The 26600-nt window shown below is 34.1% G+C and overlaps 1 protein-coding gene across 1 annotated transcript in view; it reads left to right on the top strand.

Moving 5' to 3' along the window:
* Window positions 1–7350: 7350 nt before the first annotated feature.
* Window positions 7351–26600, top strand: part of LOC149191136 (uncharacterized) — a 69839-nt gene continuing 50589 nt past the window's right edge. Inside the window, exons 1-8 of the mRNA XM_089410677.1 lie at window positions 7351–7454; window positions 7566–7685; window positions 7768–7962; window positions 8213–8371; window positions 8466–8635; window positions 8749–8904; window positions 9072–9427; window positions 9568–9744. Coding sequence (XP_089266803.1) covers window positions 7356–7454; window positions 7566–7685; window positions 7768–7962; window positions 8213–8371; window positions 8466–8635; window positions 8749–8904; window positions 9072–9427; window positions 9568–9744 — 1432 coding nt within the window. The 5' untranslated portion in view covers window positions 7351–7355. The remainder of the gene's footprint in view (window positions 7455–7565; window positions 7686–7767; window positions 7963–8212; window positions 8372–8465; window positions 8636–8748; window positions 8905–9071; window positions 9428–9567; window positions 9745–26600) is intronic.

The raw sequence follows: 26600 nt of genomic DNA, 5'->3' as shown, positions 1-26600 counted from the left end.
TAATAACATAGTTCCATTAACATGGAAAATTTTAGGGGCTAATATTCGCAGGTGGGCTAATTTTCCAAGCTTTTTCCAAAACATTGATTCGCCAAATTTCCATTTTCTCTAAAATTTATTCACCCACATTTTATAGTATAAAATTATTTTACCTTGAAAATAGCTAAAATTATATAGATAATGATATGAAATCACTAGAAATTTGAATATTTTTAGAAAAATATATCCAAACATTTTACACTTTGCATATTAGGGACTAGTAAGATTCACCGAGATTTATAAAGATTATGAAAAATTTCCTTCCTTAAAATTATCCTTTGTTCCATATGATGGGAAAAAATAATTGATCAAAGATGTGCTTGGAGATGAGAAGTGTGAAGATGAACTTGTGTTAGAGAAGGCATTGACATGACTTTATGAAGGCTCAAGAGCAAATATTCTTTATGCTATATTATTGTTGGTGAAATTAAAGGTTTTGAATGGTTTATCACTCACTTGTATGACACAGATCATAAGGTAGAATGTAATATGTTTCATGACATAAAAGGTTTATCTTTTTCCTTTTTTTTAATGTTAATTAATGTGTAAAAGAAGAATGCAATATTTATGATTAATATGTTTTACAGTAACTAGTGATTTTTTTTATGTTGTACTAGATTTTTAGGTGAATTTTGGTTACCATTACCAAATGTGTTACTGCGCACATATCGAGATTTATGTGTTGTTATGAAAGAAATTGGAATGGAGTGTCGAGCTATATATGAATTTCCTAATGATCATATTGTATATTATGGACAACATGCATACAAAAAAATAAAAAAAATAATTGAAATGTAATAGCAGAAGATATTGAACTAATCAAATAACAAAAAAGGCACCTCGAAAGGTTCTTTGTCATATTCCCATAATTCCACGTTTGTAGCGATTTTTCATGTCTGAAATCATAGAAAATTTTATGGATTACCATGCATGGAAGAGAAGAGAAGATGGTTTTCTTCGAATGCCTGCAGATGGTTATGTATTTAGGGAATTTTAGGAAAAATGGACACATTTTAAAGGTGAACCTCATAATGTTAGGCTTTCATTGGCAATTGATGGTGTTAATCCATTTTGAGAGCTCAAGTCTATTTTCTCAATATGGCTAATTTTTGTTATCAACAATACCCTTCCTCCTTGGATGTCATTAAAGAGGGAGCACATTATGTTGACAACAATTGTTCCAGGTATTTGTTTATATATATATATTTTTTAATATTAACGTAACATTTTCATTTGTCTTGTTTGTTGCATAATATGTTATATTTATCTATTTATTTATATCTATATATCATAGTAGTAATTATGTGTAATTTCAAACAATTAGGTAAGTACCAAGTTAAATATATGAATGTATATATAGAGCCTCTTATCAATGAGTTAATGAAGTTATGGGTCGGCATCAATATGTATGACATTTGTAAACCAATAGGGGAGAGGAAATTTCAATTCCATTGAATAATTATATGGAAAATTCATAATGCCCTGGGACTAACACATTTTTGTGGTATGTAACATTCCATTACATTTTAATAGCATATAACTATTTCAATTAGATCATATCATGAATGTATTTTAAGTAATACCTTCGTTTATAATTGGCATTAATCCATCTCTTGCATACCTTCAAACTAAGAGCAAATTAGAATGTCCAGTTTGTTATCCTAAGATGAAATATCATCATTCAACAAGTTTAGGAAAGGAGTTGTTTGATTAGTATAGGAACTTCCTCTCTAAGAACCATAGGTATCATGCTACTGAAAAGCATCTTTTCAATGGGAAAGAATAGACTATATTAAAACCATGAAGAATGAAACCTCACCTATGGAAGTTGGAAAATAACATAAAACATCGACATGAAAAACATGGTCTTCCACGAGGAATGAAACATTATCCCTCCCAATTCATGAGGCTACCCTACTATGAACACCTAATATTATCCCATTTCTTTTATACAATGCATATCAAGAAGAATGTGATAGATACTTTATGGTGGATCATTGATGGTAGGAGGGATAAAGAAAAAAATATAGAAAATTTGTAATGACATTGTGGAAGTCATGCAATGAAGAGTGGGATATGATCAAATAGTTATGGAGATGAAAAAAACCTTCCATGGTCATTAATAGAGAATAAAAGTGATTATTAAAAGAGGTCATTCAAAGAATTAAATTTCCCACAGTATTTTCTTAAAACATAAATAATATATTAACAAAGACAAGTGAATTTGGTGGGATAAAAACACATGATTGACATACCTTCATTAAGGTAATTATTTTGGTATATATATTTCTACATTGGTATATATACATTTATGTGGTTTTTTTGTCTACATTATATTAAACAAATAATGATTCATTTCTATTTTTACAAAATGTTCTACCTCTATCTCTCTTAGACAACTTTGACAACAACATCAAACAAGTTATATAGGATCTTTTCAATTACATGATGTAAGCAATGATTTATATGCTCAGTGTTTTTTTAATGATTTGTTGATTAACTTAATGAAATTATGTGTTTTACTTGTAATGTAACATATTATGTTTTTTTGAAACATGTACTTATTTTCTTGCATCATTTGTAGACGGTTGTCATTGAAATAAATACATAAAGATTATATAAACATTGGAAGAGAGAAATTCCTCAGCTAATGTGTGAAATGAAAAAGTATCTACCTCCAACATTTTTAAATTCACAATAACACTACCTCATACACCGAGTTGAGGATATTTAATTATGTGTACATGTACATACAAGGTCAATGTGGATGGTGGAGAGGCACTTGAAACCATTGAAGGCTTTGGTTAGACAAAGAGAATGTCTTGGGGGTTCTATGGTGGATGGATATATGGTATATCAATCCATGGTGTACATTACTCACTATCTTCCTATATTAGCATAAAATATGTGTGTGGATTGGATTTGGGATGTGAGCTTCATCAAAAAATCTATAGGGGAGCACATGTTGGGGAAAGGTATGACAATGAAAGTGAAAGGTAATTAGATATTTAATGTGGATATTTATAAGAAATTATATATATATATATATATATATATATATATATATATATATATATATATATATATATATATATATCTTTTTATTTTTGTGTATATAATACTTATTTACTTTTTATTATTTCATCAATTATTAATATTGACCATTGTAACTAATATTTATTGTTGAATTATGATTTTCGGATACAGTTGGTCGAGTGTGGGATGCACTACATTTATACATTACAAAAAATATTTGATTGGATGAAGCCATGGATTGAAATATGTGAACAATAGCATGGTATGTTATCATAGCAAGGGGTGTCTGCATTGATTAAAGAAGCTCGACATGCCAAAGATGTCAATATTACACAGAGAGATATTTATTTAGCAAATAGTTTGAAAGATAAACAAACAAGCATTAATTTTCAGGGTCTACAATATTTTATTAATTTATTTTATAAATATATTATTAATGTGTTTTAACAAGAAATAAATATTATAATGTGAACAAAATTAAATAATATGTATAAACTTATCAGATTTTGTGACATCATGAACAATTTGCATAAATAATTATCGAATTTTTTTATGATCAATATGGAGACTAATTCGATAATGACAATATAATATGGATTTGCTTTATTGTTTATTGTTTTTATAATTTTTTTTAATATATTAAATTTGAATTATGTAACTTAATGAGCAATCGTTTTGTTATGAAGTAATAGGTAAAACATAAATTTCAAATCTCAATTTTTATTGTGTTAGACTAACAAAAAAATTAAAATAAATACATTTTCATTGTAAAATAAACTCACATTTTAATTTTAAAAAGAATAACAAATTTGTCACATTTACCATTGTTGTGATGTAGCGAATTTATCATTGTTGTGATGTAGCAAATGTAAACACCTTTCCCATCTTTGGGGTTTATAGTGTAAACACCTTTCCCATCTCGGGGGTTTGCCAGGTCCTTTACTGATCTTAGAGAGCTTTGAATAGTGTTAAGGGGCTAAATGTTGAAGGAATCTTATGTCTTTTTAAGATCCTTGCAATCTTATCCGTGCTCACTTGAATAAATGGAGGATGTACTCCCAAAAACTGATCCTTAAGATCTTTTTTATTTTTAAGACCTTTTTCAGCCTTACAGAAAGCTCTAAGACATTGGTACCTACTATAACCATTCTTATTAAAAACATTAAGGATATGGGTTTTCTCATCTTTGAGGTGGTTTTCATCATAAACTCTTAACGCCCGAGTGGCTAAGGTGTTGAGAACACCTAGCTTTTGAGATATTGCTTCGTATGGTTTTTCTTCTTAAAAACCTAATGGGAGAAAGAACCATCATCCCTTTCTAAAATAACATCATTGAAGAAAGGCAAGCTACCATCAACTTCACATTCCATAGTGAACTTCATAGAATTAGATTGATTGTTAAGATGCTGGAAAAAGAGCTCCAATTTTTCCTTACCATAAGACCAAATATCATCCACAAACCTTTTCCAAAAATCATACAAATTCGCAAAAAAAATGAAAACCAATTACATTAATGCAATTAAAATAAATAGCAATTTACTTGATTTCAAATTTTCCAACATTAAATTAAATAGATGTAGAGAAATGTTAACTAGTTGTTAGAATATTCTAATAACATATCCTAAGAGCTAGTTTGACTCATTAATTACTATTAATATAAAAATGAGTTGATAATAAGGAATCAATAAATTTATTATTAATAATATATTGTTTTAATTAAAGAAGGTCTAAATGGTTAAATTTAATTGTTGCAAATTATAAATAAAATAATTATAGATAAATTTAGAATATAAAATAAACTCAACAAAAATAAATAACTGAAATTAATTTTATTATTATAAGTAATATTATTAATAAAAAGAAATAATAAATAAAATTAATTTTATTATTATTAATAATATTATTAAATCGAAAGAAGGTTTTCTCACTAGAATTAAATAATATAGTCAAACTTAATTTTTTATCAAAATAATAAAATAAAATGGTAAAGAAATAAAGAAATAAAAATAATAATCTAAAAAAAATAATAATAATAAAAAACTAGGAATATAGGGGAGGGACCCATCACCTGCTAATACTCCAATTATTGTCTCTACTCAGATTCATCGACCTCTTTCCAATTTCCAAGGCCTCCCTAAACTTAGGGTGATAAAAATGGTCAATCCTTGCAATGACTCTAGCATGATGATTTGTCTTTTCCGAATGTTCTGCCAAAATGGAGGAACGGGACCTTCCATTTTTTATGTCAGTTACCTGCTCGTAAATCCTCTTATTTATTGATCGACAAGTTTCACCAATAAATGGAGTCCCACAGGAGCATAGAATGATGTAAACACCTTTCTCATATCTGGGGTTCAGAGGGTTCTTTACTGATCTTAGAGAGCTTTGAATAGTGTTAACGGGCCTAAATGTCCAAAGAATCTTATGTCTTTTTAGGATCCTTGAAATCTTACTCGTGGTCCCTTGAATAAACAGAAGATGTACTCCAAAAAACTAATCTTTAAGATCTTTTTTATTTTTAAGACCTATTTCAAACCTTAAGGAAAGCTCTAAGACATTGGTACCTACTATAACCATACCTATTAAAAGCATCAAGGATGTGAGTTTTTTCATCTTTGAGGTGGTTTTCATCATAAACTCTTAACGCACGAGTGGCTAAGGTGTTGAGAACACCTAGCTTTTGAGCAAAGAAATGATGCGAACTAGCATGGAGATATTGCTATATGTGATTTTTCTTCTAAAAAACCTGATGGGAGAAAGAACTATCATCTCTTTTTGAAATAACAACGTCGAGGAAAGGCAAGCTACCATCAACTTCACATTCCATAGTAAACTTTATGGAACTAGATTGATTGTTAAGATGCTCGAAAAAGAGCTCCAACTTTTCCTTACCATGAACCAAATGTCATCCACAAACCTTTTCCAAAAATTATACAAATTCCAAAAAAAAATGAAAACCAATTAAATTAGTGAAATTAAAATAAATAACAATTTACTTGATTTCAAATTTTCCAACATTTACTTTTTTAAAATAATATATATATATATATATATATATTAATAAAAAAAACCGATCATAATTATATATTTTTCCTCAAATTTAATGATCAATAAAACTATTTATTTAAACAAAAATATATTAATATATATAAGAACAAAACATTATTCATCTCATCAATTTACAAACAAATTTGAACATACCTTTTACAATATCAATAATTACTTAAACATTAATTATTAATATATATAAAAAGACAAAACAAACAACATAGAACATTTATTTCATATTATTATTATGAATAATGAGTATGTCTATATATATAAATAAAGAAAACATTATTCATCTCATCAATTTACAAACAAATTTGAACCTACCTTTTACAATATCAATAATTACTTAAACATTAATTATTAATATATATAAAAGAACAAAGCAAACAACTATGGACATTTGTTTCCTATTATTATCAATAGCTGTAAACCACTCATTGCCTCGGCAATATCAATAATTACTTAAACAGAAATTATTAATATATATAAAAAAACAAAGCAAACAAGTTAGGCACATTTCTTTCACATTATCAACCGTCAGTGGCAAACTCGTTGAAAATAATAATAAATAAGTTAAATTTTGGGTTCAAAATTTTCCCACCGGTCACTTTTGAGATTTCAGAATCTTTATTCACGTTAAATAAGTTTAAAAAACAGAAATATACTCTCTGGAGCTTAAATCCAAAGGTAATGTGCATTATTCAGAGTTTATTGTTGCCTTTGACCTTGATATGGAGTATTCTACTCAAATTCAATCTCTTGAACAACCAACCAGTTATTTAGTGCGCTGCGCGGACTCTATCCTATTTTAATGCGCTGTGCCGAGTCTATCGGATTTTGGGACAGGTTGTATGAGTATGGCGCCCTATAAAATGTTGATAGTATCAACGGGATATTAGAAACTGTGATCCATTGGCGGGCGGAAGATACTAATGCCCTCAATTTGAAGATTTCATAATGGCAGCTTACATCGACATCCATGCCAGAAAATGGTCTCAAAGATGCTTTGGATTTGTTATTATTCTGCTGCTTTTCACTTCTTCTTTTGGTATAGTACTTGATTTATTATCAGTTTGCTACAATTTGGAAGTTGCTTTTCAATTATGATTTTGATGAAATACGCCCCTTCCAGTGATAAATGTTAATTGAATAACTTATTTCCATCATTCATCTCTGTAGCTTATGGAAGGAGGATATTAGAAGCGAAGAGACTTACCAACATGCACGACATGCAGAAGTATCATTCTGTAAATTTGGGAGGGTGGCTTGTCATCGAAGGATGGATCAAACCGTCGCTCTTTGAGGGGATTCCTGACAAGGATCTGCTGGTATTGGTTCTGCTGTGCTCCTATTGGACTTTGCAATGCCCTCGGTTGTTCGTACAATCAGCAGCTGGAGTTGTTTATTCTTAATTAGATTTTAATGTTTGATTTCCTCAGGATGGGACGCAGATCCAGTTGAAATCGATGAAACTGGGAACCTACGTGGTTGCAGAAGATGGAGGAGGCACAATCATGGCAGTAAACAGAACTAATCCTTCGGGTTGGGAAACTTTCACGGTATGTGTTTTTTTGACAAATTCCTGCTCCTCCTTTTTGCTTCTTTGATGATAAATTCTGAAAGTGACTTGTACTTTTGCAGTTATGGCGTGTGAGAGATGGCTGCTACCAATTTAGAGTCTTCAATAAGCAGTTTGTAGGAGCCGATAATGGAGGAGGGGGTGTTGTGAAGGCCGTAGCCACCACACCAGAGAGCTGGGAAACATTTCAGATCATTAGAAACCCGGCCAATGCCAATAGTGTGCATATCAAAGTCTTGAATGGAATGTACATGCAGGTATGTTAGCAGAAATTTCGGGGATCCTCATCTTCAAGAACTTTTGCAAGGAGCACCATGTAAAAGTACGATAAGAGTTTGTTCAATTGGTTTAACCATAAGCCAAAAAGCATCTTGTAGATAGGAAGGAAGACCACAAGGGATGGTTTAAATTTGATAGAGTCCAGCTAAAAAACTGATAAGCATTAATTTCAGATTCATATTCAACCATATATATATATATATATTTGTTAATATTTGACTCATGCAGGCACAATCTAAAGATCAGCTGACTGCTGATTTTGAAGGGGAGCCTGGTTGGGACGACGATAATGCAGCAACTTTCGAGATGACCATCGTAAGGACGTTGCACGGGGAGTTTCAAATCTCAAACGGTTATGGACCCAAGAAAGCTACACAAGTCTTGAACGTAATGGACAATTCCTACTAGACATCTTACTCTTACATTGTTGAGAAATAGTACCCAACGGGGCCTCTCATGATTTTACTTTTTGGTCTCTCAGGAACATCGACGCACTTTCATTACAGAGAATGATTTCGTTTTCCTGGCCAAGCACGGGATAAGTGCTGTCAGAGTTGCAGTTGGATGGTGGATTGCAAGTGATCCAAAACCTCCTACTCCTTTTGTTGGAGAATCTCTAGCTTGTCTCGATAAAGCCTTCTCGTGGGCACAGTGAGTGAAAACTGGCCTTCATTCTGACAATTTTCAATCCTAAAAATAGAAAACAAACAGAAGTCAAGATAATGGACTATAGGTTAATTGACTTTGTGGAAACCATGCTGCAGTAAACACGACATTAAGGTGATTATCGATCTCCATGCTGCTCCAGGCTCACAAAACGGTGATGAGCACAGTGGCACCAGAGATGGATTTATTGAATGGCCTGAGTCGCAAGAGAACATCGACAAGAGTCTTTCTGTCATTGATTTTCTTGCTGCGAGGTACAACAAATTCCTATAGCAGTAATTCATTTCGATAGATTTTGACATGGCTTAAGAAATTGCTCCATAGAATAACTATATTTCTGGATATAGTAGAAAAAAGCCCCTTCTTTTCCAATTAATCAGGTCCATAGCAAATTTTTAAAAATTGCTTCTGTGATTGACAGATATGCTGAACACCCTGCCCTTTTGGGCATTGAACTATTGAATGAGCCACGTTCGCCTGCAGTTAGCTTGAAAAATGTGACTGATTACTACTCACGGGGTTACGACATAGTTCGAAAGTATTCGTCGTCGGCGTATGTGATAATGTGCAACAGAATCGGCCCTGCTGATCCAAAAGAGTTGTTTCAAATTAACAACGGCTTATCCCGCACAGTTGTGGATGTGCATTACTACAATCTCTTCGATGACGCCACTTTCAAAAACATGACGGTTCAGCAAAACATCGACTATATCAAAACCACAAGAGCTCAAACTGTGCAGAGCCTCGTCTCGGCCAATGGTCCTCTCATCTTTGTTGGTAAATATCAAAATCCCCGCATTAGTCGCTTTACTGCAGCTCTCCCTCTGAAAAGGATGAATTTAATTATGCACTAGTGCCATTCTTGCCTTATGCGAAAAAGACAAAATTGTGTTACATAACTTTGTGATTTTATGTAGGGGAATGGGTGGACGAGTGGGAAGTGAACAATGCGACACAGTCGGATTATCGGAGGTACGGAGCTGCACAATTACAAGTGTACGCGGAAGCTTCTTTTGGATGGGCATATTGGACACACAGAAACATCGGTAGCAGGCACTGGGATTTGGAATGGATGGTGGAAAATAACTTAATAAGTACCTTCTATTGCCTGAATCAATGAAGAATTAATTTCTTCGCTTCCCGGAAGATATCAAACTGATCTAAAATTCCGAGGTTTCTGTGTCAAATGATAACAATTAGACTTTTATTATTAAAAAGTTGAACTTGATTTTATGAATGAGAAGGAGTCTTAAAGCAAAAGAAACGATAGTTAAGGGCCTATAAGGTCGTCAAGATATATTTCGTTAATAAAAAGCTTCCGATGCATGCTGGTATATTTTGGTTGTATTATTGTGACCGTGAAAGCGCGTATCGTCTGAGATTTATTTGAAAAAGAAATATAATTAAAGAGCGCGGCATAACTAGGTCTCTACATATTTGTGTAATTCTGCTAAAATATATTGTTGTTTGTTGGATCAAAATTGGATTTGTGTCAACGACGTGTTGGATGCTCCAGTGTCTAAATCTGCTAAGATATATTGTCGTTTGTTTAATCAAAATTGTGTTTGGGTCAACGACGTGTTGGATGCTCCACCGCCTTGCCAGGCAACCCTGCCTCATGTGATAACGCGCCCATGTGATAACGCTTCAAAGTGCAATGACAAATCTACAACAAATCGAACTTTAATTTCTATGAACGCGTGAACCTTGGTGGGGAGACATAGGCAACAAAGGAAAGTTACAATGAATGCGAGAGTTCATTCTTCCCATTTTATTAATATAAAGGAACGGTTAACTAGGTTTGTTTCGTTTCTTTTGGATAACTATTTTGGGTTATTAATTATATATTATGCTATTAAGATATTTATATAAAAATTGGATTTGTGTCAACGACGTGTTGGATGCTCCAGTGTCTAAATCTGCTAAGATATATTGTCGTTTGTTTAAATCAAAATCGTGTTTGGGTCAACGACGTATTGGATGCTCCACCGACGTTTTGGATGCTCCTGTGGAATGCCAATTTTGTTTCAGGAGACTATAGATGACCTCCCGATGTAGAGTTGTGATCCATGTTTCAGGAGACTATAGATGACCTCCCGATGTAGAGTTGTGATCCATGCACAAAATTTGCATTTAATACAAATATTGTCAGATATCTCCATTACCAAAAAAAATACTAAATTATAATTATAATTAGCATTTGCATAATTATAACTAGCATTTGCACCTTATGTTGCAAAGGAAACGCTGTTAATCAAATTCGTCAAAATTAAGATTAAATTGATCTATTAATTTTTCATTTACATACACTGAATGCAGCGTGGAATAATATTTTAAATATTTTACTCTTTTGTCATAACTGGAAGAATCTCAAGTTATCATTGAGATAAATAAATCTCTATAGTACATACTCGTTATATATATATGAATGAAGATCTCTGCTATGATTTATATTACTTTCTATAGTCCATGCTCTATTTTAAATATTTTACTCTTTTGTCATAACTGGAAGAATCTCAAGTTATCATTGAGATAAATAAATCTCTATAGTACATACTCATTATATATATATATATATATATATATATATATATATATATATATATATATATGAATGAAGATCTCTGCTATGATTTATATTACTGTGGCAATGCCATTTTTCTCTCGCAAAGTTGCATCCATTGGTTTTTTTTAAGACATTAAAAGAATCTAGTTGTTATGGTTTGTTATGATCGATGGGTTGTCTTTCAGATTATATTGTAGATGATGTTAGATACATTAAATCATTTTGAAATAAACACGGACATGCCATTGGCATTGATTAGCGGCATATGCTACAATAACTTATCTTCATTTAAAAAGAGGTTGATGTATTCATTAAGAATCTCTCACACTAAAACTTCTTGAAAGATGGCTTGAAACACCATGTGTTATTGATGTTTTCATAGAAGTTGCAACAATGAATGTTGAAGGAAACATGGATGTTGTAGAAAATATAAATGTTAATGAAATTTCCATGCAATAGTGTCCTTGAGAGACAAAATATTTTTATGATTTATTTTGGAACAAATTGATGAAGAGCAAGCTATGGAAGGTGACATGTGGTAGTCGTTTCCATACAAGCCAATTTTTTAAGAAATAGAGGACATGCATGGACAACTTGTAACAATCGAATAGTTGCACCAGCCAATAAAGACACTGAAATCTGAAGCTTACAACAAAAAGACAAAGCTAAAGCAATGAAGAAAAGAAAAGGAAATCCAACTGATGTCAAAAAAAATTAAATTGTAAGCATAGCTTAGACTCGAACTAGAAAATATCTTAGTTTAAATTTTTGTTTTTTGTAATTAAAGGGGAGTGTTGCATAAAATAATTTCAACCACCCATTTAAATAGGAGACAAATGTTTGTTGGAAATCTTCGAAAATTTTATATCGGAACGATCTCAAAACATACAGGTAATGACTCATTTTCTTCGGTCAAGGATAGTGTGCATTTGCATGGAGTGCACAAAACAATTACAAGTGATAAGTATATTTATTTTCAAAGTGATTGGTACATTTTTTCCCATTTGCAAATCGATGGTACAACAAACATGGTAAATAAAGTTCTGAAAACATGTTGCAGATAAATTCTGGAGAGCATATAGACAAAATGAAATTTAACTGGTGTCAACAAAGTACAAGAAAACCACCCCTCCTTATCGTCCAGAGTTGTGAACTTAGTGGAATTACCAATATGAATAGGTCAACAAAGGTGTCAAATAGTTCAAGCACAATAAATAGGTAGCCTTTCATAAAAATAAAAAGGTATTCCCATTAAAGTAAGTGATGGTACATCTAAGAGGAGTGATTTCCTAAAGGTTTCTGCAACAAAGTAAAGTCAAAAACAAAAGAGATAAGTTAAAACTTAAAAGCAAAAGAAAATTGAACCATGTAAAATTCTAATGACAAGGCAATCATCGATATACATCACTTAAAATTTCAATGTTTCAAACATTTATATATCTAACACAAGGTCAAATGATGAACCAAGGCAACGTTGAATGACCAATTACACGTCCATCAATTTATAAACTCTATTTAGTCAAGTGGAAAGGTTTACCAGATTCATGCCACACTGACAAATAGAAAAAAAAATGATGAAACACAATGAGAGCAGTTTAACATAAATTGATAAACCAAAAAATGAAGATATGAAAATTGAAAAACCTAAAAAGCTAAATTTGTGAATGCTTGCTTTACGAGTAGAAGAATGTAGAGCCTCAGGGGTTAGTTCAAGATGAACCAGACATGAGATCTTTTCCCAAATTTGAGAGGTTACAAGTTCGACTTTCTTGATCCTCTTTATATTACGCTCCAAAATCACTCCAAAATCAGGATCAACGTTTACCTCATTTACCATTCACAGATCATAGGAAAGTACTCAGAACTTAGAAGGTTTTCCACGAAGTATTTTCTTTTGAAAAAAAAGGATAAAAAGATGTAAAACTTCAAAAAAACCTGCAACTAGATCACCAAACATGTATCAACCTGCAAACTTAGCTGACAACATGCAACATTGTGCGAATTGTATACTCAAGTCCATGAGAGCCAAAAGTTGAAGTGTTTGGAAAGTGTTGAAGAGTTTAGAAAGTGTTACCATTTTAGTATTTTTAGGATATATCCTCCATATAAACCCAAAAATCCAAATTATAAATTACACGTTTTATTAAAATTAAGTGCTAAGTTCTCCCTAAGGATGGTCAAAATGACATTTATTAAGCAAAGAAGCCATAGAAGCACTGGAAGTAATGGTAAATGTATAAAGCATGCATACATATGTTTTCCAGAGTCCAGACTCCACCCTATGTTAGAGGCTTACCAGAATTTGATCACCACAGAGTCATTAATTGGTCAAGTTTATGAGGTACAAGGTTCATGTATCTCCCCATTCAAAGTGAGTACTATGGAGCAGGATAGATCTTCAATCCCTAGCCGAAGGATGAATAAATCTACCATCACTGATAGGGAAGGCATGTAAAACAATATTAAAACTGCCATCATCGAGGGGAAAAGAACTCCAACCTTGCCTTTAGGTGATAGCAATCAAAAAAGATGTAAACAGTAGTAATTCTGATATCACTGAGGGGAATATGTGCAAACAATATTAACTACTATCACCAAAGGGAAAAGAACTCCAGACCTTGCCTTCAGGTGCCAGCAAGCAAACATATTCAGATTTCCAACCAACTCATCCCTGGTGCGTCACCAGTGTAAAGACAGACTTCCAAATTCCTACCAAAGCATCAATCAGTTTCCAAATAAGATTCAACGGTATTTGGGTATTTATTCAGTTTTAAGAAACCAACAAGGCTGGTAGGCAGTAGTGTTCTTTTCCCAGTATGTACAATCATTATTGGACAAACTTAAGCTTTGTCATATTGGGTTTCAGGACTAAACTTCTGGCTAATTGTTATCATAATGAGATTACAATGGGTAAATTGGACTGTATCGGAAACCTCAAAATAGACTGCCGTAATCTTCACGATTCTTGGTGCTTGATAATATAAATACTGACCTTAGATTTGATGTGTAGGAGGTGCATGATAATATAAACATCGTTGCAAAATTCCTAATTAAAGTTCAGAAATTAGTCTGAAATTAGAAGATCTACACAAATCTAGACCTTTTTGTTGTCAGCTGTGTTTGCGATATATGGAAACGTACTGAATAGTACACATTTAAAACAAGAGAACACAGTAAAAATACACATTTTTGTGACATATGGAACCGTACTGAATGGTACACATTTAAGACAACACAACACAGTAAAAATAAGAGAAGTTGTGATTACTTAAGGAATCAGCAAACATGTCACTTGGCAGAATCAAACAATGGTGGGGCAAGAACAACACTCGACTTTAACAGACCCCGCAAACTTCCGTTTGACAACTCTGCTCTAAAATGTAGGATTAACTTAAAATTTCGTTGTTCGCATATAACTAGCTATCCTGCGACTAGTAGCAGATAGATTAATACTTTTTCCCTTGGCCAATTGGATGCCCCCATTCTCCAATTGCAGATCAGTCCTCAAAATCTTATGTTAATTTTCTTAATTATGCAACACCTTATATTAAGATTCTTAACCATGATACAAAAGGATTATAGTATTAACTGTGACAAATATTTCAAATTATAGTTTTGCATTCAATCCCAAATAAAAAGCAATAGTAGATTGGGCACTCTCACAAAACGTGAAACCTACACATATATGACAGAGCTATTCGTGTTTACTCTATGGTCACTATTTCGAATCTGTACTAAGGTGACCTAAAAATTAGGACAAGAATACAAAACATCAAAATATACAAATTTGTTACTTTTGCATATAATTAATAAAATTAATTAAATTTTCGAGTAAGAGAGTAAACTGTTTCTGGTTAGTTGACCAAAACTGAGTTATAAGGAGTCGAAGTGAACTACTAACCATTTGGAAAGACTAAAAGTCTGTACAAAGGAAGCAAGGGTGGCAGTGATCACATTGGATCAATGAAAATCAAGGACTTGATTATTCCTAGAGGCTTGATCATGCCACAAATGGTGAGAAAGAGGAACTGGCAGTTTATCAAGGCCTTGAACTGCTTAGGACAGCGGGCATAAAATGTGTTACAGTGGTTCCACCATAGTAATTTGAAATTTGCATTGTCGAATGTCTCCACAAGAAATTCGTCTTGTAGAGTTCAAGCAAATCTTGCTACACTCATTCATAGAGTTCAAGAAATGATAGGAGATTTTTGGGGAAATAACATGTGTAACAGTGGTGGGGATTCCACCATTGTAATTTGAAATTTGCATTGTCGAATGTCTCCACAAGAAAATGTCTTGATCGACTCATTCATAGAGTTCAAGCAATGATAGGAGATTTTGAAAATTCCTATACACAGTTCTCATCCGAGAAAGAAAAATATTATCAAAATTGAAGTCTTTCAGGCCCTAAGAACTCTCCATTCAATCACAGATTCAAGGGCCAAACCCTCAATTCAATCGCAAATTTCATATAAAGTAATTAATGTGGAAAAAGTCTGCAAAAAATCAAGATTAAATTCTAAAATTGCGATTTTTTCAACAAAACTATTTAATCCTCTGATTTTTTGCAGACTTTTTCAGAAACAAAAAAAAAAAAATTGCGATTTATTCGTTATATGCCCGATTTTATTGGGAGTTGACCCAAAAAGTTTGTTGTCTTAAGAGTTGAGACTCGGACAAAACTCAAGATTCAAGAGTTGATTCACTATTTTGATATGTGATGTAGCACTAGACTTCATATACATATTATATATTAGCCTTCTTTACATGTTTATGTGGAAATGCATTTATTTGATGTTGTGAATACTCTAGATGTTAAAAATAAATAAATAAAATAAATGAATATTTTTGTGTTTTTTTTAATTTTGACAACTTTTTTAATGAGTTTTTCAACTTTTGGACCCTTGTCGTAATTCCGGCTTCGACTTTTTCCGCATTGATATAAACGTTTCGGGGCCAATATGGGGTCTCAATTCAAGGGCGGAGTCGGGGACTAATTTGGGGGTCATTTTAAGAAGAGTATTTCATATAAACGGCAACGAAGGCTGCACGGCCTTCTCTCCCGTCCCATGATATAACCTTACTATATACACAAGTACGTCGGTTATTTTAAGAAGAGTATTTCATATAAACAGCAGCGAGGGTTGCTCGGCCTTCTCTCCCGTCCCATGATATAACCTTACTATATACACAAGTACGTCTTGTTTCCCCAAGTGTTAGACTGTTAGTTCAAGTACGCGAGTGAGAAATGGGAGTTAAAGCCACTGCAGAGACCTTTACTTCAACATTCATACTCACTAACAATAGGATTTATTAACTGTATAATAATGAGGAAGACTGTTGCATGTGGTTTTATTGCCCAGTTCTTGGGTGTTGGGTTTATTGTATTAGCTAGCCCTTCAAGTCGAATTCCTCTGATATTAGGAGTTTGGGGTTTTGCATTGATGATCTCTGTCAAGCAAGCTAGAAGTCTGGTGAATTCACCAGTCATTACATTATTGATTCAGCCAGCAAAGGGCATCAGTTTCAGATTGCACTCTAGGGGTCACAGGTTGAAGAAGAACTATCTCAGTGCTGCTGTGACTTAGGTGCCATCATGGTTCATTGCCAGTCTAGTAGGGTGTGGTGTCCTGTGTGAATGCGATGTTTATAAGGCTCAATGCGAATTGGCAAATGCATCCTGCAAATGGACCAGATGGCAGGGAGATTGGAAATACAAAGCAACGGCAGAAAGCTGTGTTAGGGATCAGTGTGCAATTGAATCTGCCATCCAAATGTTGGCATCTAATGAATGGGAGCATGTTTTTGGAGCTTGTATGCATGCTCACAAGAGGAAATATAAGCGGGTGGAGACAAATTGGGTTTCCTGTATACTCTGGTCACCAAATTATGGAAAATCTTCATACCTCTTCTCATTTCGGTCCAACATGTGCGAAGGAGCGACTTCAGAGATTCAACACCCCTACAAGCCATCTGCAGAGTTTGTCGTGTTCGAGGCCAATAAATGGACTCGTTCGATGTGAATATGAGCTCAGTCAAGCATGCGGTGCAGACTCTTACGTTGGCACGAATGAAGAAGCCCCTCGAGGGCCAAATTCTCTGTAATCTTTTGTGCTAGTTATGTTGTGGTAGCTTTTTGGTTAAACAAGTATTTTAGGCAATATACACGCCAAGTCTATAGGAATAGGTATGAGTAAGCTGGGCATAACAATTTTTCAATAAAAAGATTCTATGAGCAGCAGGCTGCAATTGTTTTCATTTTCATCTATAACTATCATTCTTTTAAATTTAAATTATTAAAAAAAAGGGCGAAATTCTGCTCAGAAATCTCTTAAAGCCGACAAGTTTATGGAGAAAGGTTGTTGATGTGATTAAAGGGGAAAAATGAATAGCCCGGTAGGTTAATCAACAAGTCTTGTTAAAGGATTGTTCTACTTGCGCTCGCTTCAACAAGGTGGCCATATGAAGACGCTTACTTTTCTCATTTTACTTATTACACAGAAAAAAGTTAATTACAGTTCCAACTACATCATTAAAATCCATTAGAATACATCCATGTTAACCTGGGGAGGATCTGATAAGCCCGACGAAGCGGCTAGGGTAATCCTAGTCGTCGCCCTCAGCTGCTGCAGGAATTTGCAATTTCTGTTTGCTAGCTCAGCTGCCGCCTTCCGCTCATTCCAAGACTCCTTTTCCATGACTGAGGATTTATTATGTTTGCAAGTTTCGTTTTTGTTGATTTGTGTTTTCTGTTGTGTCCTTACTAGTTGATGGCCGAGTTTTAAGAATTCGCCTGCAAATCAAAGTTGTTGATTTAAAGATTTCTTTGCTAGGTGGTCTTTGACTTCCCCATGGTTCAATGATTCACCTAAGTAGCTTTGTAAAAGGAGCTGGCACAATTCCTTCTCTTAATTTGGAATTTTCTTCTGCGGTCAACAAGAATGTTAAAATTCTCAAGGAAAAAAGGGTTGATGGGTAAGGTTATCCACCTTTGCCCTAATTATACTTCTATTTTAGAACAGATTTCTAACAATTAGGTAGATCATGAACTCATTGGTACTCTGTACTATGGAAACAGATATCATGCTTTTATTGTGATATCATGCTTTTATTGTTGAATGTGAGGACAGAGATCTGATCTTCAGATCTGAGCCTTACTTCATAGACTCCAGGAAAATGTTTCTCATCTATTTGACTTTGAATTTTAATCCTAACATAGAAATTTTCTACGCCTGCTGGGATCAAATTTTCATATCTTCCCCCTTTCATATCTTCCCCTTTTTTTTGGTATTTTTAAATCTATCGACAAATTGGCCCACTATATTACTACTTTACATTCTAAGGAATACAACTTCTCATGTGCCAAAATTTGTGTTAGAAATGTATTTTGCAAAACTCCCAAAAGTAATTTGACCTGCTATATTACTAGTTTACAGTCCAAGGAATACAACTTCTAGCATGCCAAAATTTGTGTTGAAATGTATTTTGCAAAACTCCCAAAGGTAATTTAGCTGACTTCGAGGGTCCAAGTCATCTTCAGGTTCTAGATTATGAGCAAGTTCCTTTCAAATGTAATTTTTGCGATAAGTATGTGTTTTACAAAAATTTGTCCAAATACTATAATATCTCAACTTCTTTCTATTTCATCGTCATCTTCTCAAACTAATAAATAGCAATGAACATTCAAACAAATTCCAAGGAAACACAAAAGGCCTCATTCTAATAGAATTGAGTCTCACCAACATTCTCCCTCCAGTAATAAATTTGGAATTTTGCACTCTACAGAAGCAGAGGTCAAGGTTGAATGATTAATTCAATACCCCATTTCGATCACGCAGTTCCATTCTCCCTTTAGAAATAGATTTGGAATTCTGCACTCTACAGAAGCAGAAGTCAAGGTTGAATGATTAATTCAATATCCCATTTTGATCAGGTAGTTCCAGATCTAGTGCAATCAGAGATCATCAATTCACCTGTTGAGGAAGAGGTTTCACCTAAGGGAAGGACAAAAGCAGTCTTTTAAAAAAGAAGCAAGAAGTAAAGAAGAAAAATATGTAATCCTTTTTTTTTCAAATGTTCTAAAAATTAATCAATGTTATTAACCATTAATAAAATATAGAAAATATCAAAGTAATAAATCTCCAAAATCTGGTGTCTTGATCTTCCTACAGATCTAGTAAAAAGATGGTTTCACTTAAATTCTAGAGATGTTTTATTTTTATAGTACCTTGTGCAAGCAATTTGTAAGAATCTATTCATGTACTCAAAAAACAATGTATTTAATTTTCAGTAGATCTAGTCTTGAATCCCCTGCTCTCTTTTTGTCAAGAAAAGTATGGTTTTTTTGTCCTCTTCCTTTTACATTTATTGAAGAATTTTTAACATGTTCTAATAACAATTTTTTTAATACAAAAATTGTAACCTTCATTCCTATATACTGCTTTAGCAGCATGTTCCAGTAGCAAATTTTTTTTAATACAAAAATTCTCATTACAAAAAAAAATCCAATATAAAAAAAATTTAAAAAAAATACATCTATAAACCCTATTTTTGATCTCTTGATAAATACATCCCAAATTAGATTCACATGTATCTATTGATAAATAGATACCAAATTAGATTCACATGTATCTATTGAAACATTCTGATAAACAAACTTGGAAAACAAACAGCGTTAAGCAGATACCTCACTTCTATGAGCACGAAGTACACATCTTATAGAATATCTCGCTTCTACGAGCACAAAGTACAAATTTCAAAAACACACAAATGTGAAAATCAATATGCAGTTTGCAGTGTAAACATCGTCGCACCTTTATATATAAGGGCTGATGTGCCGTCATAAGAGCTGAGGAGGACAACAGGCAGACTAAAAAAATTGGTGTTTTGTGTGGGAGCGAGTTTTATTCTTCGGCGTCATTCATGGAACAGCAACGGCGAGCCACTCTAACAATGTTGATTGACTTCTCAGTCTGCCTCTAGCTCTTCTGCGCTCCTCTTTCTCTACTCGTCTCAGATCCCTTTCTTTCCATATTTCAATACTCTTCTTTGTGGGGTGTTCAGTAAAATAGTAGGCAATTTTTCCATATTTAATCCTCACCCCTTTTAGATATTAATAAATAGGAGCAGTACCTTTACAGAGAGTAAATTTATCGGCCTTATACAACCATACCATACAGTGAGAAACATTCCGAGGTAACAACCAGCTACATCCTCGTTGCCTTCATATATACACTGCATAGTTAAAATTATACAGACAAGCAAGCAAGCTCGCGTATATACCATATCAGACCTGTGCAGCACAGGATGCTGATCGGTCATGTAGCGGGGCAGACTCGACCACACGACCTGCAGAATTCGCAGTGTAGAAATCTGCAAGAGCTTCCAAACCTTGAACTTGCATTTGAAGATTCAAAATATAGTCGGCGGTCTCCTGAAAAAGTGTATGAACTTCCATTTTCTCGCCAGCGTTATGAGGGAGGATTTCTTCTGCTTCATCATCGTGATGGTCTTTTTTTTGCGCATGAGGCAGAGGTTCAGAGCTCGAGTCCAGGCAGAGCCCTTGTTGGCAGTGCGAGCCAAGCACATGTCAGCTGCGAAACGAATGGCTCACTGGCGGTGCGTCCATCCCGCTTCCTCATTAACCGTTCAGTTTTGGATCAGTGTTGGATCAACGATCACACTTCATTCAATCGTCTAACCCCACAAATCCACGGTCAACAATAGGACACGGCAGCGGCTGGGGCAATTCATTTCAAAGGGAAACGCCTTACGACGTAATTACTTTAGTAATCAATTAAATATAATTCTGTAAAAAATTTATATTGCAAAATTTTATATTACTTTAGTAATCAATTAAATATAATTCTGTAAAAAATCATATAAATTTTTATTTTGATTTTTGTAAATTTTAATTTTTAATTTTTCTTATAATTTAGAAAATTAAAAATTAAAAAGGTTACATATAACAGAGAGAATGGATTACAACAGAGAGAATGGATGATAACAGCCAGATGAAATTGTCACTGATATGAATTTAACTCATCAATGTGAAATTTATAATAAAAAAATGCAACGCATAAAAAATGGAACTCAATGGAACTCATTAATGTGAAATTTATAGTTCTAATGTAATTCATTATAATTCAAATGTAAGTATTATAATTCAAATGTAATTATATCCACATTTCTTGTACTATGGAAAGATTAAAATAAAAAAATCTCAGGTTTAAATATAATAGAAAGATTAAAATAAGAAAAATCTCATGTTTAAATGTAACTTGTGTTTTATTATATTATAAAAGTAGCTTACATTTTCTTTTGTTTTGAAAACACACAAGGTTCAAACACAATCAATTTTATAAACACAGTAAGGTTCAAACAGCTTCAATTTTATAATTGAAATGTAACTCTATTAAATGTCCACAATATGTGCCTCTGCTGAGAAAGGTTGGAGAACTGAAAAACATTCAAGCAACATCTGTGCCTCTGCCTGAGAAAGGTTGGAGACCTGAAAAAGATTCAAGCAACATCTGTGCCTCTGCCTGAGAAAGGTTGGAGACCTGATAAAGATTCAAGCAACATCTGTTGCTGAGAAAACTTGGAAACCTCAAGAGGTTCAAACAGCAAGAATCGAAATTTTACTCATCTTTGTTGAAGACCCACATATTGTGCCTCTGTCCCTGAGAAAGGTCAGAGGAGATTTTTATAAACTGAGCTTCCACATTCTCCCTGTGCTTTAAAAAGTTTGGAAGATTAAAAAAACATAAATTTGAAATGTAACTCGTCTTCATCAGATATCCACATATCCACATTTCTTCTTGGGTCTTGCAAAATGCTGGAAGATTCAAAAAGCATAAAATCTATATATAGCTCAAATACAACTTATTTTGACTAAACATTCACATTCTTCATGTGCAGTAGTAGCTAAGCCGAAGGATTTAAAAAGGAGTAGATAGGCTAAAGAATTTAAAGAGGAGAAACACAAACAGCACATAAGCAATAGTCCAGAATGGAAAGGCAATTTCAGTGGTTTTGTTTTTTCTTATGGTATATTTTTGTACTGGGACAACATTTATATGTAAAAAGTAAAAGTCAAATGTGATCCTGTATTCATCCATGCATTCACATTTTCTGTGTTATTATTTCCCTGTCTAAACATGAGGAAGACAATAACTGGAGTCGTTTCTTCCATCCAAATAGAGAGACTCAGGAAAGATAACCTTATTTGAAAAAAGGGAAAATTGCAGCAACTTTCTTATGTTGAAAAGAATTCATGATTAATTTTACAACGCTTATTCATACAGAAGCTAGAAAGTAACACCTGAGAACCTGATTCATTAAAAAGACAATAAAACTATAAGTAGAAGTGACCCTCTTTGAAAAAGGGGAAAAAAATTTAGCAACTTTCTTGTTCAAAAGGGAAACAAAAATGCAGCAACTTTCTTGTTCAAAAGAGAAAAAAAATGCAGCAACTTTCTTGTTCAAAAGAGTTCATGAACAATTTTCAAGCTGATTCATACCAAATCTGCAAAAAGTAATATTCTCAATTCTCAACACCTGATTCATACAGAAGAATCAATAAAAGTAATATTCTGCTAAGTCTGCTTATTACATAATTTATCATTACGATGATGATTATTCAAGCCTATACCTTGATAGGTATACACAGCTCTGCACCTAACATAGAGAATCCATGGAAATATATCATATATATATCATCCTATGCTAAAACTCTCCATTACACACACTCAGGAACCACTGTCATCCAATGTTGAATCCTCTCAGTCATTGCATTGAAGTGACTCCCAAAATAAACGCAAAGCACTACCCTGTTGATCGCAAAACCAAATTAACTGAGAAACTACATGTGAATACTTGTTTACTACACACCTGTACAATGATCTGCTTCCACCTTCTGCAGGTATATCAATAGAAGGGGCAGAAAAACTCCATTTCAGTCGGTGACCATTAAATCTTCAATGAGTACAGGATTTGGAGAAAAGCAAAACTAATAAGGTTCAGAGCTCGAGTCCAGGCAGAGCCCTTGTTGGCAGTGCGAGCCAAGCACATGTCAGCTGCAAAACAAATGGCTCGCTAGCGGTGCGTCCGTCCCGCTTCCTCATTAACCGTTCAATTTTGGATCAGTGTTGGATCAATGATCACACTTCATTCAATCGTCTAACACCACAAATCCACGGTCAACAATAGGACACGGCGGCGGCTGGGGCAATTCATTTCAAAGGGAAATGCCTTACGGCATAATTATTATTATTATTATTACTATTATTATGAAAAAGAATTTATATATAAATTATATTTACAATACATGTAATATGATTTTTAATCATGTATATTCACTCACACTTTATTATGGAGATTCTTAATTTATAAATAGGCTTTATTTCAATATCATCGGTCAATATCATGATTTATCAATACCACCTACCCAAAAAACCATAACTTATTTCATATGACACTTGTTCTTATGCCATTTTTTTAGTTAATCAATTTAATGAAAAAGATAGAAAGTGCATAACTACTTTTGAAATAAATATCAATCCTTAATTTGTGACTACTACTAAGAATATTCTAGAATATTATGTGAAAGTTAAATTTCTACCATGCACCTAATAATTATTGATAATTAAAATAAAATTCTATAAATAATATTCCAAAATAACACATATCAAGGTAATTATTTATAAGTTAAAAAATTAGTTGCAACGCTAAGTATGATATTCTATCATATCTCTAATTACTAGGGCGATGAGTAAGTATGATTGATTAGAGAACAAGTAGCTGCAACGCAAGCTTGAGTGAAATAATTTTATAATAAATAGCCAAAACCTTAGGATGATATATATCCACAGATGGATCTTAAAAATATCAAGACTCTGTACTGCTCTAAGCATGCACCATGCGCATTCATGCTTGTATGTTAATTCTATTATTGTGGCGTGTGATTTGTTTGAAAGAGAAATATAATTAAAGAATGCAGTATAACTATGTCTTTACATAATTGTCTCTGGACTCTCTACAATATAATTAAAAAATGCAGTAAAATAAAACTGGGATTGGGACATCGATCTCGTTAATAGCGCCTGAGTATCTATGCCCAACATTCATGCTATGTTAAAACCCAACCATCAAGGCAAGTCATGAGTGTTTCCGTAAAACGCAGAGTTATGGGAGTGTTATAGTGGCTACAACAACCCTCCCAAATTTTGCCTTTGCTTCGTTTTGGAGCCTCCCTACTAAAATCTTGGCAACTTGTCTTATACTGCCCAGGTACTTGTACTTTCATCAAGTTTTATCTTTTCTTTTGTAGCTTGTGTTCGCTTACTTGCTTTGTTGTCTAACCACAAGTTGGCCCCGTGACTTGGTTGCAAACCAGTTCTAACACTGCCTTGATGATCTGCGCAATCCTAGAGGGCGACCAGCCTTACTCTCAAGAAATGCGCAGTTCAACCCAACAATGAGCTTCGGCTCTAGAATTACACAAACCCAGTTGGTAGCTTGTCTTCAACTAGAAAACTACGCAGAGCATGAGAAGCAGTCAGAGCCACTCAGCCCAAGAATTGCACATAAGCATTCCTCGGCTATTGTCTGATACAAGTGTCGGTAAGTTACCTGGTTCACCCCATAATTACACAATTTCTCCATGCATGCATGGCAGCCTTTCCCGAAAAAGAAAAAAACAAAAAAACAAAAAACCATCCCTAATTTTGCCTTCTCTTCATTTTGGAGCCTCCCTACTAAAATCTCAGCAACTTGTCTTACACTGCCCAGGTACTTGTGCTCTCATAAAGTTTTATCTTTTGTTTTATAGCTTGTGTCCGCTTACTAGCTTTGTTATCTAACCACAAGCTAACCCTGTGACTTGGTTGCAAACCAGTTCTAGCATTGCCTTGATGATCTGTGCAATCCTAGAGGGCAACCAGCCTTGCTCTCAGGAAATGCGCAGTTCAACCCAACAGTGAGCTTTGGCTCCAGAATTGCACAGACCCAGCTGGTAGCTTGTCTTCAGCTAGAAAACTGCGTAGAGCATGAGAGGCAGCCAAAGCCACTCAGCCTAGGAATTGCACAGAAGCATTCCCTCAACTATTGTTCAATGCATGTGCCAGTAAGTTGTCTGGTTCCCCCTAGAACTACGCAATTTCTCCATGCATGCATGGCAGCCTTTCCCAAAAAATCAAAAAACAAAATAAAACAAAAAAGCATCCCTAAAAAATAGGGATCTATTTTTAGCAATAGGAGTTTCACTTGAGTTAATTTTAGAAACCTTTGCCACTTGAAGCTTTTTCCTAGATTTTTAGCCTTCGTGTCATAAACCATAAATCGATTAAATCTATTTAATGGACGCTGTTAGAGCTCATTTTCACACTCGATCTTCAAGCTTTGGTGTTCCCGAGGCATCTAGGAACCTTTGGTACAGTCGGTGCAGCTTTTCTGGGTAAGTCTTCATTTTCTTGTCTTTTGCTACTTTTTATATCGCTTTTGTTTCCTTGGCTTGTGAGAGTGTTGTTTTACTCATTTTATTGAATGAACGCTGGTGTTTTGATTTGTTTTATCTTGTAGAAGTGATGTTTTAAGTTTTTCATTGTCTTTCCTAAGCGTCGCATGCATAACCCAGTTTTTGCACTAACGGTCGTCATTGCGGCGACTCTCCCCACAAGCTTCGTTGTTCTTCTGTTTGACTGATTCTTGCATTTGTTTTGATTGCATGCATCACTATTCACTCATATTTGCACCAATCATCGCACACACATTCATATATGCTCGTTTACAAGTCGCCCTTGGGCAGATCTGGATGCCTTGTCCTGGATCTAGCTCTACCTTGGCTCTAGAAATTGCGCAGTGTCTACCAGTGACTGGCTCCAACTATGCATTGCATAACTCCAGGAGCCAATCCCGGAGTCTTTCCCACTGGGCACAGTCCCAGCCAGCATCAAAGCCAGAATGAACTATGCATTGCGCAATTCCAATCATCAACAAGCCACACTGGACTGCGCATTGCACAGTTCCAGTCATCAACGCCTCTCACTGGCAGTTGAGACTGTGTAATGCATAGCTCTAGCTGACAGTCCCTCACCTCTGAAACATAGAATTGCAGAAACTTTCCCAACAGTTGCATAGTTTGTTGCATGATCAATCCTTGAAGCGCCTTTTTATTTCAAGTTGGCATTTGCATGCCATGAGTGTCCTCTCTGTCTCCAGGTACATTAATTGTTGAGCAGTTTCTCAGTAGTACAGGTAACATGGCTTCCAAGAGAGATGGATCAAAGGATATTGTAGAGAGTAGTACAGGAGATGTAGTTGAACAGGTGTCAATGAACTTGCTAGTCTATGCAAACACACAGTTATTCATAGAGAAGGACATGA

The sequence above is a fragment of the Pinus tabuliformis genome, chromosome 3_1, assembly GCF_031772625.1.
Source record: "Pinus tabuliformis cultivar Carrire ecotype Pingquan chromosome 3_1, CPIR1, whole genome shotgun sequence".
Classification (NCBI taxonomy): domain Eukaryota; kingdom Viridiplantae; phylum Streptophyta; class Pinopsida; order Pinales; family Pinaceae; genus Pinus; species Pinus tabuliformis.
This window is presented reverse-complemented; position numbering and strand designations above follow the sequence as displayed.